This window comes from Eptesicus fuscus, chromosome 12, assembly GCF_027574615.1.
Source record: "Eptesicus fuscus isolate TK198812 chromosome 12, DD_ASM_mEF_20220401, whole genome shotgun sequence".
NCBI lineage: Eukaryota > Metazoa > Chordata > Mammalia > Chiroptera > Vespertilionidae > Eptesicus > Eptesicus fuscus.
This window is the reverse complement of record NC_072484.1, coordinates 68,280,653-68,294,451: the sequence shown is the minus strand read 5'-3', so window position 1 is coordinate 68,294,451 and position 13,799 is coordinate 68,280,653. Positions and strand designations below refer to the sequence as shown.

At 48.5% G+C, this 13,799-nt stretch overlaps 2 protein-coding genes across 5 annotated transcripts in view; one reads left to right on the top strand and one right to left on the bottom strand.

The window, feature by feature from the left end:
* Positions 1-1,584: 1,584 nt before the first annotated feature.
* On the bottom strand, positions 1,585-13,200 carry WFDC3 (WAP four-disulfide core domain 3). Its single transcript, XM_008161221.3, is given in 8 exon segments — positions 1,585-1,800; positions 2,428-2,600; positions 3,552-3,706; positions 9,013-9,063; positions 9,065-9,122; positions 9,789-9,941; positions 10,612-10,700; positions 13,119-13,200. Coding segments are annotated over 7 exon segments (735 nt in total). The 5' UTR covers positions 13,175-13,200; the 3' UTR covers positions 1,585-1,800.
* The window catches only part of DNTTIP1 (deoxynucleotidyltransferase terminal interacting protein 1), a 20,011-nt gene continuing 19,362 nt past the window's right edge, over positions 13,151-13,799 (top strand). For 2 of the 4 annotated variants that reach the window (XM_054724398.1, XM_008158795.3), the window contains exon 1: positions 13,151-13,402. In XM_054724398.1, the coding sequence (XP_054580373.1) occupies positions 13,229-13,402 (174 nt within the window). In that variant the 5' untranslated portion in view covers positions 13,151-13,228. Of the gene's footprint in view, positions 13,403-13,508; positions 13,586-13,799 lie in introns of those variants that run through there. The other 2 variants (XM_028137698.2, XM_054724399.1) reach the window with 2 other exon arrangements.

Below are 13,799 nucleotides of genomic sequence, written 5' to 3'. Positions count from 1 at the left end.
GGGTTCAATTCCTGGTCAGGGGCACGTACCTCAGTCACAGGCTTGGTCCCCAGTCTGGTTGAGGAGCATGCGGGAGGCAGCCATTCAATGTGTCTCTCCCATCCATGTTTCTCTCTCCCCGCGCCCCCTCTTCCCTTCCTTCCACTCTCTAAAAAGAGAATACCATTTGAGATAACTTCTTGAGGTATTTGACTATTTGAGATAGTCTTTCTGCACTGTCCTCTATACACACCTTCTTCCTGCTGTGACAGCTAAAGCTGCAACAACCATCTCACACCCACGAGGTGAAGGGCACAAGGACAAAAGCCAACATAATGATGGTGGAAAAGGAAGGAGTGAGCCTGGTCGTCAGTGCTGTGGTTGAGCTGCTGAATGAGCCTCGCTGCTTCTCTCCAGACTCCAATGTGAGAAAAGGCAATGTCTTCACTGGCCAAGCCACTGTGAGTTAGGTTTCTATTACCTGCAGCCCAACAAATTCCCAACGGAGAGACCTGAGAATTACATTCATTCTTTCATTCAATAAATACTTATGGAGGGCCTATTTTTTTTTTTAGTTCTATTTTAAAAACTAGAATTCTGCTACTAAGAATTTACCCAGATTTACCTGTAAAAGTGGGCCAAGATTTATAGGTACAAGGACACTAATGTCCAACAAGGGTTGACTCATTAAATTAGCTATTTTCATGGAATTCTAGTAAAAGAATATATGTGATGACATAAAATATCTCAAAAATATAAAAAATGATCCATTTTATACACATAAAAATGTAATTTTTAAAAATTATCTTGGTTCTGCCCTAGCCGGTTTGGCCTGGTGGACAGTGTTGGCCTGTGGACTGAAGGGTCCCAGATTTGATTCTGGTCAAGGGCACATGACCGGTTTGTGGGCAAGTAATCAATGATTCTCTCTCATCATTGACGTTTCTCTCTCTCTCTCTCCCTTTGTCTCTGAACTTAATTTAAAAACATTTTATAAAAATTATTTTGGTTCCAAGAACCTAAAAACATCTCCTTTCTACAGTAACGCTACCTGGAGGACACAAATGGCCTGCCTTGGAGTAAGAGCTGTGCCCCCAAGAAAGCAGGTCCAAGTGACTATAATAAACTGCCCCTCAGCCCACTTTCATTCCCATCCCATGTTCTCTGATAAAAGAGAACTACTCCTGAAGTTTAAGAGTGATATCTATGGCAACTCACCAAGTTTTATCTTCCCATCTCTCCCCAGCACCCATTTTCAGTGTTCTCAGAATGGATCACCTCTCCTTCCCAAATAGTCCCACACAGCCATGCTCAGACCCCTAGCTCTCTTTCCTCATCTTAGTCCTCAAGCAGCACAGACAAGCCCATCTGGTGTGGCTCAGTGGTTGAGCGTCTATCTATGAACCCAAAGGTCATGGTTTGATTATTACCAGTCAAGGCACATGCCCAGATTGTGGGCTAGATCCCCAGTATGGGGCATGCAGGAGGCAGCCGATCAATTATTCTCTCTCGTCCTTAATGTTCCCCTCTCCGCCCGTCCCCCCCTCTGTTTCTCTCTGAAATCAATAAAAATATTTTTTGAAAAGTACAGACAAGAGGGTCAGCACCAGCCTTTATTGGGGCCAAGAAGCACCACACACCCATTCCCCAACCCCAGGGCTGTTTCTTATGCTCAGGCAGCAGCAGGAACAGAAGCAGGCAATGAGCACCCCTGGGAGTATCACAAGCCCAGGACGGCACCTCTCCTGGCTTCCAGGACAAGCCCCTTGGAGTCACCAGAGAAGCTCAGGATGAATCAGGACAGCTAGGGCACCGGGGTCTCTGCAAGAAGAAGTAATGTCAAGTCACAGCTGTGCCCTCCAGGCTCCAGGTCCCCAGGTGCTTCCCCACCACCGGAGAGAGAGAAGCTTGGCATAAATTGCTCTCAGAAACCTTAATTGGCTCCCTGCTTCCTACACAATCTAGTCCAAACTGGCAATGAAGACGCTTATCATTCAGATGTCAACTTTACCTCTCCTGCTGTAGCAACAGCCGGTCTGTTCCTTTGCCCACTCTCACCTCCCACCTCCGCCCCGACTCCCCAAACATATCACATACATTTCACCCTCTGTGCCTTTGCTAACAATCGCCAGACCCTCTGTCCTGCATGTTCTCTGGGTTCTCCTCCCTTTATCACATTCTGCCTCGCCTTTAGGGCCCACGCCAAATCCTCCTGCTAGCAGGAAGACCTTCCTAGGAGCCCCACCCACTCTGAAAGCCTATAAGTCCATCCCGTCTATGGAAGGGTTCTGTGATATATGATCTGGAACATATGATCTTGCTCTCCAACTAGACGCCAGGGCAGAAACTTGGTCTTGGCCTTCTGAAGTCCCAACCCAGCACCTAAGCCAGTGCCTCACACACAACAGTTTACGTCCATTGTTTTTGAGGATGTTGGGCTGTACTCACCTAATTCATGGTCCCGTTAGGGTTCATGGCCAGCTGGCGCTTCAGAACCGGTGGGGCACAGAAGCGCCCGCAGCCTGACTTGCAGCACTTTCTCCCAGCTGGACAGTTCTCGTCCATCATGCATTCAACAATGCACAGGCCCACCAAAACTTTTGGACAATTACCGGCCCGTCCTGTGGGGAAGCAGGCACAGGTAGACACAGGACGCTCGGCTCCACTGACTCTGACTTCCCATCTGGAACTCAGACATGGGGGCTCCCAGCAAATCCATCCCAGAACCAAAGATCTGGCTGGGAAACCTTGAGCTGGAGGATCTGAGAAGATCCACGAGAGCAGTTGGACCAACATTGTTCAAATAGGGTCCCACAGGGAGCTCCCTAGAGGGAGCTGGGGGGTTGACACTTCTGTGGGCGTGGGGGTGGGGCTGGGCAGAGTGCAGAAGGAGCAAGGCTCCCAGACCACTGGCCTCCCAGGTGCTTGGGCTCCACAGGGTCACTAGGCTTCTCTGCCACCCTAGACCATGTTTGTGCTTTGTGCTCCTTTCATCCAACTTGACTATAATCCACTCATTTGTCTACCTGGGCTATATGTTACATAAGGACAAGAGTCTGACCCTTTCCTGGGAATGTAAATACTGTCTAAAGACAACATCTGGGCCGGGGCTTTTGAAATGGAGTTCCACGGTGCCGGGCACAATACGAGCACTCAAAATGTACATTTGTTTAAAACATAATACTGAAGAAACAAAGAAATCATATCAGGAATCCTTTTATCTGTTGCATTTATGTCCCTTCCAAGTAAGATTTCAGGAGGTGGGGAAGCTTTGTGCAAAGAATTAGGTCAGAAAATCCTGATCTGGGGCAATGCCCTCATTGTACAGGTAAAGAAACTGGCTCAAAAAGAGGGGTTGGTTTACCCAAGGTCACACATATGTGTTCACTAGTTATTAATGCCAACAAGGACCACTGGCCCTAGGAGGAGGGGTTGCCTTGGGTTGAGGGGCCCAGGAGGACAGGAAGGGTGAGAACTCTGATTCTGCCCAGAAGGCCACAGATGACTCCCTCCCAAACTGACTCTAGGACTCACGGAGCACTCAGAGAGCCCTTCCCCAAAAGTCCACATACCTCCTATTATGTCTCCTTGGCAGTTGTGCCCACAGCCGGTGCTGCAGCATTTATGCCCCTGAGGACAGGACTCGTCTCCATCACACAGCTCCTTGCATGGAAGGGGGTCGGGAGGACATTCACCGCCAACCTCTGCCATAGAATCAGAGCAGTGGGTCCCAGAGGTGTTTCCCGCTATTTTTCCTGTGACTCTTGAGTACAAAATACTAGGACATTTCTCATGTTGTCCCATATGTACGTTAATACAGATGTATGTTTAAAATGAACATATCCGGGTGCATTCATGCACATGTGATGCTGATACTTTATATTCTATGTCTCCTTTTCTTAATGCAGGCCATCAACTACTAAATTCATTTCAAGACTTGCCATTTGAAAAACACTGTTGAGGTCTAACCCACTTTCTGACGGTGATCGACATCTACACTGGTGACCCCAATGAGCCCCACCTCCTGGGATTCCTGCCCTTGTATAGCCCTCTCCCAGATTGCCTCTGGTCTCCACCATGTGACTTGCTTTGACCAACAGGACATCAGCAGGTGTGACCGGTGTGAGCAGAGGCGGGATACACAGTTACATAGTGAGGCTGTCCTCTTAGAACACTCCCTCCTGGAAGCCAGCCGCCGCGCTCTGTAGCAGTTTGATGAGATGCCCCATTAGAGAGAACCTGGCTGAAGAGAGGATCCTGGGCATCTCAGCCACCGTCGGGCTCCCCACTGAACCCCCAGACACATGCGGCCATATAAGTGACCTCAGCTACACCATGTGTTGTAAGAGCTGCCCACCTAACCCACACTACGTTTGTGGGTGGTGTGCATGCAGCAATAGATAACTGAAACACTGGTTAACAGAACCCCAGGTTTGTTCTGAGAGGCAATGAGGCCAGCCAGCTAAAACGACTTGCTTCCCCATATTCCCCTGTAACTAGGGGTGGCCACACACTGAGACGTAGCTGGGCCAACTTTTGCTCTCCTGATGTAGAGACGACACCTTTCAAACTGCCCCTCACTTCAACCTTCTTCCAGTGCAAAGACAGACACAGCACTGGGTGGTACCGCAGCCTTCTTTCAACCAGGAGGCAACTAGGATAAGGAGAAGTCCAGGGTCGCAAAGAGAAAGAAATTGTTTCATCCTTGTTGGCGTCACGGAGCTGCCACCCCACCCCTCGCACCTACTTCAGGGCTTCTCCTTATGCAAGAACAATGAGCCCCTGTTCAGCAAACTTTCTGCCATGTACAGACACATGCAGTGTTCCTGTTGTGTCTCTTCGCCGTCCCTATGAAAAGAATGAAACTCAGAGAAGAGAAGGGGCTTGCCCGGACTACAGAGTGAGTCAGCAGCAAAGCAGGACAAAACTCAGCCTCTCTGCTCGCTATGAAGCACTCTTTCTGCTACACCGCCCTTGAGGCACGCAGACACCGCTCCAGGTCCTGGGGAGCAGGCACACCCAGAGAGGTCACATCCCAACCAAACCAACTCGCCGTGACTCATTCACCTCAGTGTTTACTTCAAGTTTTTTAAATGGAAAAAAGTGACAGGCAATTAAAGGCTTTGCAGAAAACCAAGGCAGGACTGGCTCAGTGCCTCTGAGTAACAACCGGTAATGCATTTGCATATGGCTGGCTCCAGGAAATCTGCCATGATGGAAAAAGCAAGTGTTGGCCTCCAGGGAGAACACACGTAGCTAAACAATCAAGATATAATCACCCTGCACCCTAGGGTTTTCCTGAACAGCTCCTGTTTCAAATATTCTGTGCCACTATCAGATCACATCAGAACTACATGTCCCAATTTTTATTTCAGAAATAAGGTCACTATAACCACCAGATGCCTCCTCATTCCTCCCCACCTGCTTGACAAACATTAAATCCGGTTAACAAAGAACAATGCCTTTTGTCCCGCGGTGAAATCTCCCTGGTGGAAAACAACCAGCAACATAAACTTCTCATAAGCCCTAGAAAGTGGTGCCTCGAGTGGCACGCTTCCCAGATTTCACGATTTTGCTGAGCGTGGCCCTGAAGTGACCAACGTCAGGAGCACTCTGCTACTGGAAGGGGGTAGAGATTTGGTCTCTATGCTGGTCCTGGGGATGAGGGCAGCTGCTGGCAGAAAAGTGAAATCCCAAGACATCCTAAGCCAAGAAGGGCCCTCTGAGCTCTGAAACCTACTCCTCTTCTCTTGCAAATAGACATCCAGGAAAGGAGAGGGCTTGACCTGAGATCAAAGAGGGCAGAATTGGGTCCCAAAACCACATCACCATGGTGCCCTTTGAACCACATCACTATGATCCCCTACTCCACAAGGATCCCCCCAACACAAACCAACAAGCGCTGGGACTCACTCAGCCCAGTTCTGCCAGAAGAGAAGGCCTGGTGGTACACGGTTGTAGGAGTTAGGAAAACAGAAACAAACCAGTGTGTTGGGAGCCCCTGAGACCATCCTAGGTTTGGTGATTCACTAGGGCAAACAGGACTCAGCAAATAGATATGCTCATGGCTCTGATTTATTAAGTCTATAATCTCAAACCGTGACAAGGACATGGAGGAAAATTAAAGGGTGCTGAGAGATAGAATAACCGGGAACTCACGTTAGATCGGATACAGTGGCCAGCTCCAAACACTGGGCGGATTGTACCAGGCCCTACAAGCTGGCAGTGAGGGACCCGCCTGAGACAGATTCCCAGGCTCTGGTTCCAGGGCTGGACCTCAAGAGTCCTGGCAAGGAGTACAACCCTCTATTCTCTCTTATGGGCAGGCTGCCCAAGAGAGCTGCCTATGCCAGGCACAGACAACTCCACTGGGCACGGGGAAGGGGCTGCCACCTACGGAGGTCTGGCTGGAAGGAAAGAGGTTGTTGCGTGGTATGGCGTGGCTGGGTCTCAGAGAAGATGGGATCAGGGGAGGAGAAAATTACCCTGGTTCCTGGTGAAAGGGCTAATTAGAAACTGCATCAGGACGGGTTTACCTTAAGAGGCAAATGGAAGAGAGCTCATGGGTAGTGAGGGCCAAACACTGTACATACTTTGAATCATTACAACAACCTGCGAGGTTTATTCTTCCCACTTTGCAGCGAAGGGAACTGAGGCTCAGAGAAGCAGAAGAGACTTGGCCAGAGACCCACTGGCCAGTGACTGGTGAGGCTGGCACTGGAACCCAGACCTCTGACAACCAAAACCTATGCTTTTTCGGTGTAATATGCTGCCACGTGTACTCCTATGAGAGAAGGTTCCAGTTCCTTTAGAAAGCATAATGGAAGGCATAATGTAAGATCCTATTGGAGACAGCATTGAAGATAATAAAGTAATCTGAGTATTATCAAAAAATACTTTAAAACTAGAAAACACCTTGAAATACACCAAATACACTTAGTAAATGGGAAGTCATAAAGATAGAACGTAAGATCTGCCCTAGCCAGTTTGGCTCAGCAGAAAGAGCGGCGGCCTGGGAACTGAAGGGTTCCGGGTTCGATTCTAGTCAAAGGGTATGTATCTAGGTTGCAGACTTGATCCCCAGCCCTGGTTGGGGCACGTGCAAAGGCAACCAATTGATGTGTCTCTCTCACATCAATGTTTTCCTCTCTGTCTCTCTCTCCTTCTCACTCTCTCTAAAAACCAATGGAAAAATATCCTCGGGTAAGGATTAAAAAAAAAAAAAAAAAGATCACCCTAAGTTAAGTTATACACCTCTCCAATAAAAGTAGCCTCAATCTTTAGAAGGGAGGAAGTGGGGAATAGACAATGTGATAATAAAACATATGTGGAAGCACAAGCAAACAGAAGTAGCCATGACCATCTGAAACAAAGGGACATGAGGAGGGGACAGCCATGGAGACACACCATCCATTTCTAATGCCTTTGGAGGGCCGCTCGGGGGATGGGGAGGAGCCGAGGAAGAGAGCAGTTTTCTCACTTCTACTTCCAAATGCTCTCAGTTGTGTCACCTTTCTCCATCCCCACTGACACCTCCCTAGTCCAACTGCACTCTGTCCACATCATTCTCTCCCTCCCTGTCTCAACCATACCAGCTTTCTTTCAGTTTCCCAGATGTGGCAAGCTTCTTCTCAGCTTAAAGACTTCTGCGCTGCTAAACCGGTTTGGCTCAGTGGATAGAGCGTTGGCCTTCGGACTGAAATGTCCCAGGTTCGATTCCAGTCAAGGGCATGTACCTTGGTTGCAGGCACATCCCCAGGAGGGAGTGTGCAGGAGGCAGCTGATGTTTCTCTCTTATTGGTGTTTCTAACTCTCTCTCCCTCTCCCTTCCTCTCTGTAAAAAAATCAATAAAATATATATATATTTTAAAAAGACTTCTGCCAAAACCGGTTTGGCTCAGTGGATAGAGCGTCGGTCTGCGGACTGAAAGGTCACAGGTTCGATTTCGGTCAAGGGCATGTACCTTGGTTGCAGGCACATCCCCAGTAGGGGGTTGTGCAGGAGGCAGCTGGTCAATGTTTCTCTCTCATCGATGTTTCTAGCTCTCTATCCCTCTCTCTTTCTTTCTGTAAAAAAATCAATAAAATATATTAAAAAAAAAAAAAAAGACTTCTGCACTTGCTTCTCTAGTTCATCACACCCTTGATCTGGCTAACTTCAACTCCAGGTCTCAGGTTAAATGTCACTGCCTCAGACAGGCCTCCCTTGACCACCCAATCTAAAGTGAGTTCCCGGTTATTCTATATCTCTTAGCACCCTTTAATGTTCCTCCATATCCTTGTCAGAGTTTGAGGTTACAAACTTGTTTCATGCTTGTCTGTTAAGCCTCTTTCTCCCCACGAGTCTACGATCTCCACGAAGACAGGGACTAGATCTGCTTTGTTCACCACAGTTTACCCAGAACCCATCGCTGGATCTGACATATAGTAAACACTCAATAAATAAATATATACAGAAATAATGTATAAATGGAGAATTAGTTCATGGGGACCCTGTAAGAGTTTGAAAGAAGACATCTCTTTCAAACACCTCTTTACCAGAACCAGAATAAAATAGGACCCATTTCCAACAGGAGACAGCAATCCTATGTGTGGACAGGGGGGACATGGAATCTCAGAAGCAAGTGAGGGGCGGGGGGCAGTGCTGCCTTGTACACGTAGCAAGATTCTTTTTGCTGCCTCTTTGCAGATTCTCCAGCTAAGAATTTCATAGAGAATACTGCAACTGATAACAGGAATTGGAAATTACCCAACAGCGTTCAAATCTGCCCACAAATATAGATATGCCAAGATTTCCCTTCTGGAGCCTCTTCTGCCTGCCGAGGCCATATCCCACAAACCACCATGGCTTGGGTAACCTCCCTATATCTTCTCTTAGAAAAGATCTCAAGATATAAGAGGCACTTTATTGTTTTTCAGAGTAAAGGAAAACCAACAACGAGATGGCATGTGCATATCTGAGAAGGAAACGAGGAAGCCAAGCAGAGCCTGGGGTACAGAGCGAGGTTTCTTATGCCTCTTCTGTTTAGAGATCTGACGACATGGCTCTTGTTGCAGCCAAACCTGCAGCATTTCTTGACATCTGACGCACCTTTTAAAACAGGATTGCTTCCGAACAACCCTGGGGCAATCTCCTTTCCTCCCTGCAGCGGAAAAGGAGACAGCCAGGGAGGGAGAGAGAGAGAGAGAGAGAGAGAGAGAGAGGTGCCTGGTGACACCCACAGTCATAGCAGACCAGACAATCAGAGGAAGGAAGCCCTGGGCTTCATTTAGGACTCTCCACCTGGTGCTAAAGCAGAGACAGTGACAACATGGATAATAGCTCACATTTACTGTGCCATTTACTTGTGCCAGAAACCTCTCATATGATCCTCACAGCAATTCTAAGAGGTACAAACATGTATCCCATTTTACAAATGAGGAAATTGAGCCTTAAAATTTAACACTTAAAAGAACTATTTAAGGCTGATTTAAGGCTTACGAAAGTCTGTCTGGCTCTAGGGTTTACTCCATTCATCCGATCTTAAACAGGCTTCCCTTCACAGCTCTGCCTTCCAGCCTTCACAAGAACCCTGAGTTCAAAGTGAAAGACAGAGATAGATCATCAGTCACATGTTCTTCCCTGATAGACAAAGGACTGGAGGCACTGGGTGTTAAAGGAGAAGAGACCCCAAAAGGAGAAAGAAGAGGTGCTCTCGGCCAGTTAGATTTCCAGAGCCAATGTAGGAGGCAGGAAGTTCTCTGGGTCTTTCTAGCCCAGAGGCAAGATCAGGAAGCACACTTGGATTTTGCCCCTCATTCCAACATACCCTTGGGAATGCCTCTTCGGCAGACCTGACCACAGCCTGTGCTGCAGCACTTCCGCCCAGCCAGACACTACTCATCCCCTTGGCACAAATCTTTGCACGGGTTCTTGTCAAGAGGACATTCTCCTTCTTTCACCGCAAAAGAGGTTGGCGTAACTGGCCAGGCCTCAAAAAATGGGGAATGGAAGCCAAATGTACTTCAAGAACTTTCAGCCTCTCCAAACACTCCTATCTAAATACCCCTGCAACCATGTACCTCTCCATCCACACAACCAATAACACACACACACACACACACACACACACACACACCACTACTAAAGGACCAACCATTCTGCAACTAGAGAGAGAGAAAGAAAGACTGGGGTGCTCCTGTTCTCATGTAAGACTCTCTAGGACAGTGGTTCTCAACCTTCCTAATGCCGCGACCCTTTAATACAATTCCTCATGTTGTGGTGACCCCCAACCATAAAATTATTTTCATTGCTACTTCATAACTGTAATTTTGCTACTGTTATGAATTGTAAATATCTATGTTTTCCAATGGTCTTAGGCGACCCTGCTAGCGGTTCTCAACCTGTGGGTCGCAGGTTGAGAACCGCTGCTATAGAGCCTAAGACCATCGGAAAACACAGATATTGACATTATTGACAGAGAGGGTGAAGAAAGCCTGGGAAACCCACCCTAGCTGTCCCAAGAACCTCTGCACCCAGTCCCGTCCTACCGAGATGGCCATGTCCACCAATGAGGCCCTCACTCTGGGAGGAGACAGGGGACGACTTCTCTGGTCACTTTCTGTTACTGCTAGCCAGGGATGATGACTCACCATGCTCTCCTGCAGCCACCCAGGACGTCAGGCACCCAAGAACAAGAAGTGCCTTCAGGAGGAAGAGGGAGCTCAACATGATGATGATGCTGAGAGTTGAGATGAGAGCTCAGGTCAGGCCAGAGGTGTTCACCTTGCCCAGAAAGGTAGGACTAGGAGACTGGCCTAAATCCAGCCCCAAAGTTTGCTCTTTTATAATAGTTGCCAAGGACGGCCTCTCTGACAAGAAGAAAAATGATTGGTTGCTGGTGTGTGGGAAAATTCCTGTCACTATGAAAGGGCACAGAGTGGTGATCAAGCTCTGTAATGCACAATACGCAATAGCCCTGGACAATGGTGACAAACCTGGAAAATTGGAGGGAAGGCCACTGGATCGAGGATCAAAGAGAGCCCTAAAGGGCCTTGGAAGGACACAATGACAGGACTTAGTAAGAAAATAACCAAAGTTCATAAAATGCACTGTGGCTCTTGTTCATCCTAGCAACCTAGAAAACAGATACTTAGAAACTCAAAAAGCTACAAAGACCTATCTTTGTGTCTGCTCAGAACTAATTTAAATGCACCAAAACCTGCATTTTGGTCCCTCTGGCCCACACAGGCCATCCTAGGACTGTATGAAGGCTGGTTGACAGAACCACAAAGAATAGTTGCTATGATTCAAGTAAATCTAGACCATATAAAATCCTTTTATTATCTCTTCTTGCTCTATTTCTTTTTAAATATATATATATATATTTACTTATTTCAGAGAAGAAGGGAGAGGGAAAGAAAGATAGAAACCTCCATGATGAGAGGGAATCATTGATCCGTTTCCTTCTGCATGCCCCCCACTGGGGATCGAGCCTGCAAACCAGGCATGTGTCCATGACTGGCATCAAACCCAGGACCCTTCAGTCCATAGGCCGATGCTCTATCCACTGAGCCAAACCAGTTAGGGCCTCTATTTACTTATATTTTGCTTTATCTATCTGTTTATGACTTTGGTCAGCCATGTTACCTAATACCAGTGGCACTGCTTAGCCCAGTGAGGTTAAAGGGCAGGGAACATCCAAGACTCAAGATAAAATCCTCCTAATAGTGCCAAAGAGTTCAGTGTCAGGAAGTTGCCTTGTTTTTGTATTGTGGTGTGTGTGTGTGTGTGTGTGTGTGTGTGTGTGTGTGTGTGTGTCTTTTGCCTTATTGTTTTAAGGCTGATATTGGAGCATAAAGATTGATGTGCTTTATATACATTATTTTAATCCTCACTATAATCTTGCAGAGGTAAAAGTAGCTCAGAGGGGCTGAAGAAAATTGCCCAAGATCCTAAAGCTACTGTGTGGTGGCTGCTGGAATTTAATAAAAGTAATGACAGCATTGCTTGAGGGTTTACTTGTGCCACAGTTCTAAGTGCTTTATATTAATTAACTCACTTAATCCTCACTGTAACCTATGAGTTTGTTACTATTATCCCCATGCTACAGATGGAGAAACTAAGGTGCACAAAGAAACGTGGGTCACACAGCTAGTAAACGGTAAAACAAAGATAGGCAGGCCAATTTCGTAGTTCTTAATCACCATTCCATACTGGATTTCAAATCAGATCTTGCTAACTGCAAAACTCACACAGACAGGGCACATACCCAGGTTTTGAGTTAAATCCCTGGTCAGACTGCCTGTGGGAGGGAGTCAATCAATGTACTCTCTCTCTCTTTTTCTCTCTCTCTCAAAAAGCAATAGAATAAAATAACTCACCCACTTCCTACTACCCTGTGTTGGGACCTGGAAAAAGTAACTTTCTCTACCATAAATCAGTCCAATTCTATTCAGGGCCTCCTTACATCTAAGGCAGAGTTAAGGGGAGCTCTGGGGAACTCTATGGCTGTTAAACCCCTGGCATCCCCCGCCCACCCCAGAATCAGAGTCTGGGGAGAGAAGTCCAGCTCCCTGGGATTGGAGCAATCCACGGTCCAAGTCCCAGCCTTTATTCTGATGCCTTCAGACCCAAGAGGATGGCAGCCCCTGGGGTGGAAGCCTGTTAAGACCCGGTGGATGCCCAGCCAGCATGGCTCACTGGTTGAGGGTAGACCTATGAACCAGGAGGTCAGGTTGAGGGTTGGATCCCCAATGTAGGGCATGCAGGAGGTAGCCAATCAATGATTTTCATCATTGATGTTTCTAACTTTCTCTCCCTCTCCCTTCCTCTTTGAAATCAATAAAAATATATTTTTAAAAAATAAAAAGAATGACCCGGTGGGTGAGTGCTAGGGATGGCCTGGGCTTCCTGTCGTGGGGGTTCCGTGTCCACTCCAGTTCTGGGGGCTCAGTACAGGGCATATGAAAGTCTACAGTTTTCAAAGACTGAACTGCAGACGCTGCTGTACGAAACGCTCCCCTAAATTCCCCAACTTCAACCCTGGAAACCTGCTCCCCTTTCTCTGCCCCGCACTTCAGACGGAGAACGATTCTTGACTGAGCACCCGGAGTCCACACCCGCTAAGCGGCCCCTCCGCGGAGGGAGCCCCGCCCACCCACTCTCGCCAGGTCTCCAGGGTCTCCCGGGCTGGAAGCGGCGGTTGGTTCCCATGGTAACTCCGCTGTTCGCCGCGGCGCGCTTTCAGGCAGGCGGCCGCGCGTTCCAATGACGTCACGGGGCCACTTTCCGGCCCATTGGCAGAGTCGGGCTAGAGTTGTGAGGATCGGGGGCGCCATGGGGGCCACTGGCGACGCCGAGCAGCCGCGGGGACCCGGCGGGGCCGAGCGGGGCGGCCCGGAGCTGGGAGACGCGGGCGCAGCGGGGCAGCTGGTCCTCACGGTGAGAGTGCCCCGAGGGAGGCCGGGCGGCCTGGGCTCGGGCCGGCAGGGCCTCGGGTTCCCGGGACCCTAGCCCGCGGGCAAAAGAACGCGGTGGCTGGAGCTGCCGACGGGGTTGGCGTTTTTCTCAGTCCGACGACCAGGATTCAGGTTCTGGTGCCGCCCTCCTCGCTAGGTGACGTGGGTCAGTCCTGTCAAGGCCCCCGTTTCTTCTTCTACAAAGCGGAGAAGATTAGTATCTGCCTCCTAAGGTTGTGGGGATGGGATATAAAAGCGGTAAAGCGCCCCCAGCACGCATCACCTGCCACCAGAGTAGGTCCTCGGTAAACACTGGTTCCCTTCCTCCAGCCGTTCCTGAAAAGGTGGGGTCGGGACTTTTGAGGCAGGAATCTCTCCCT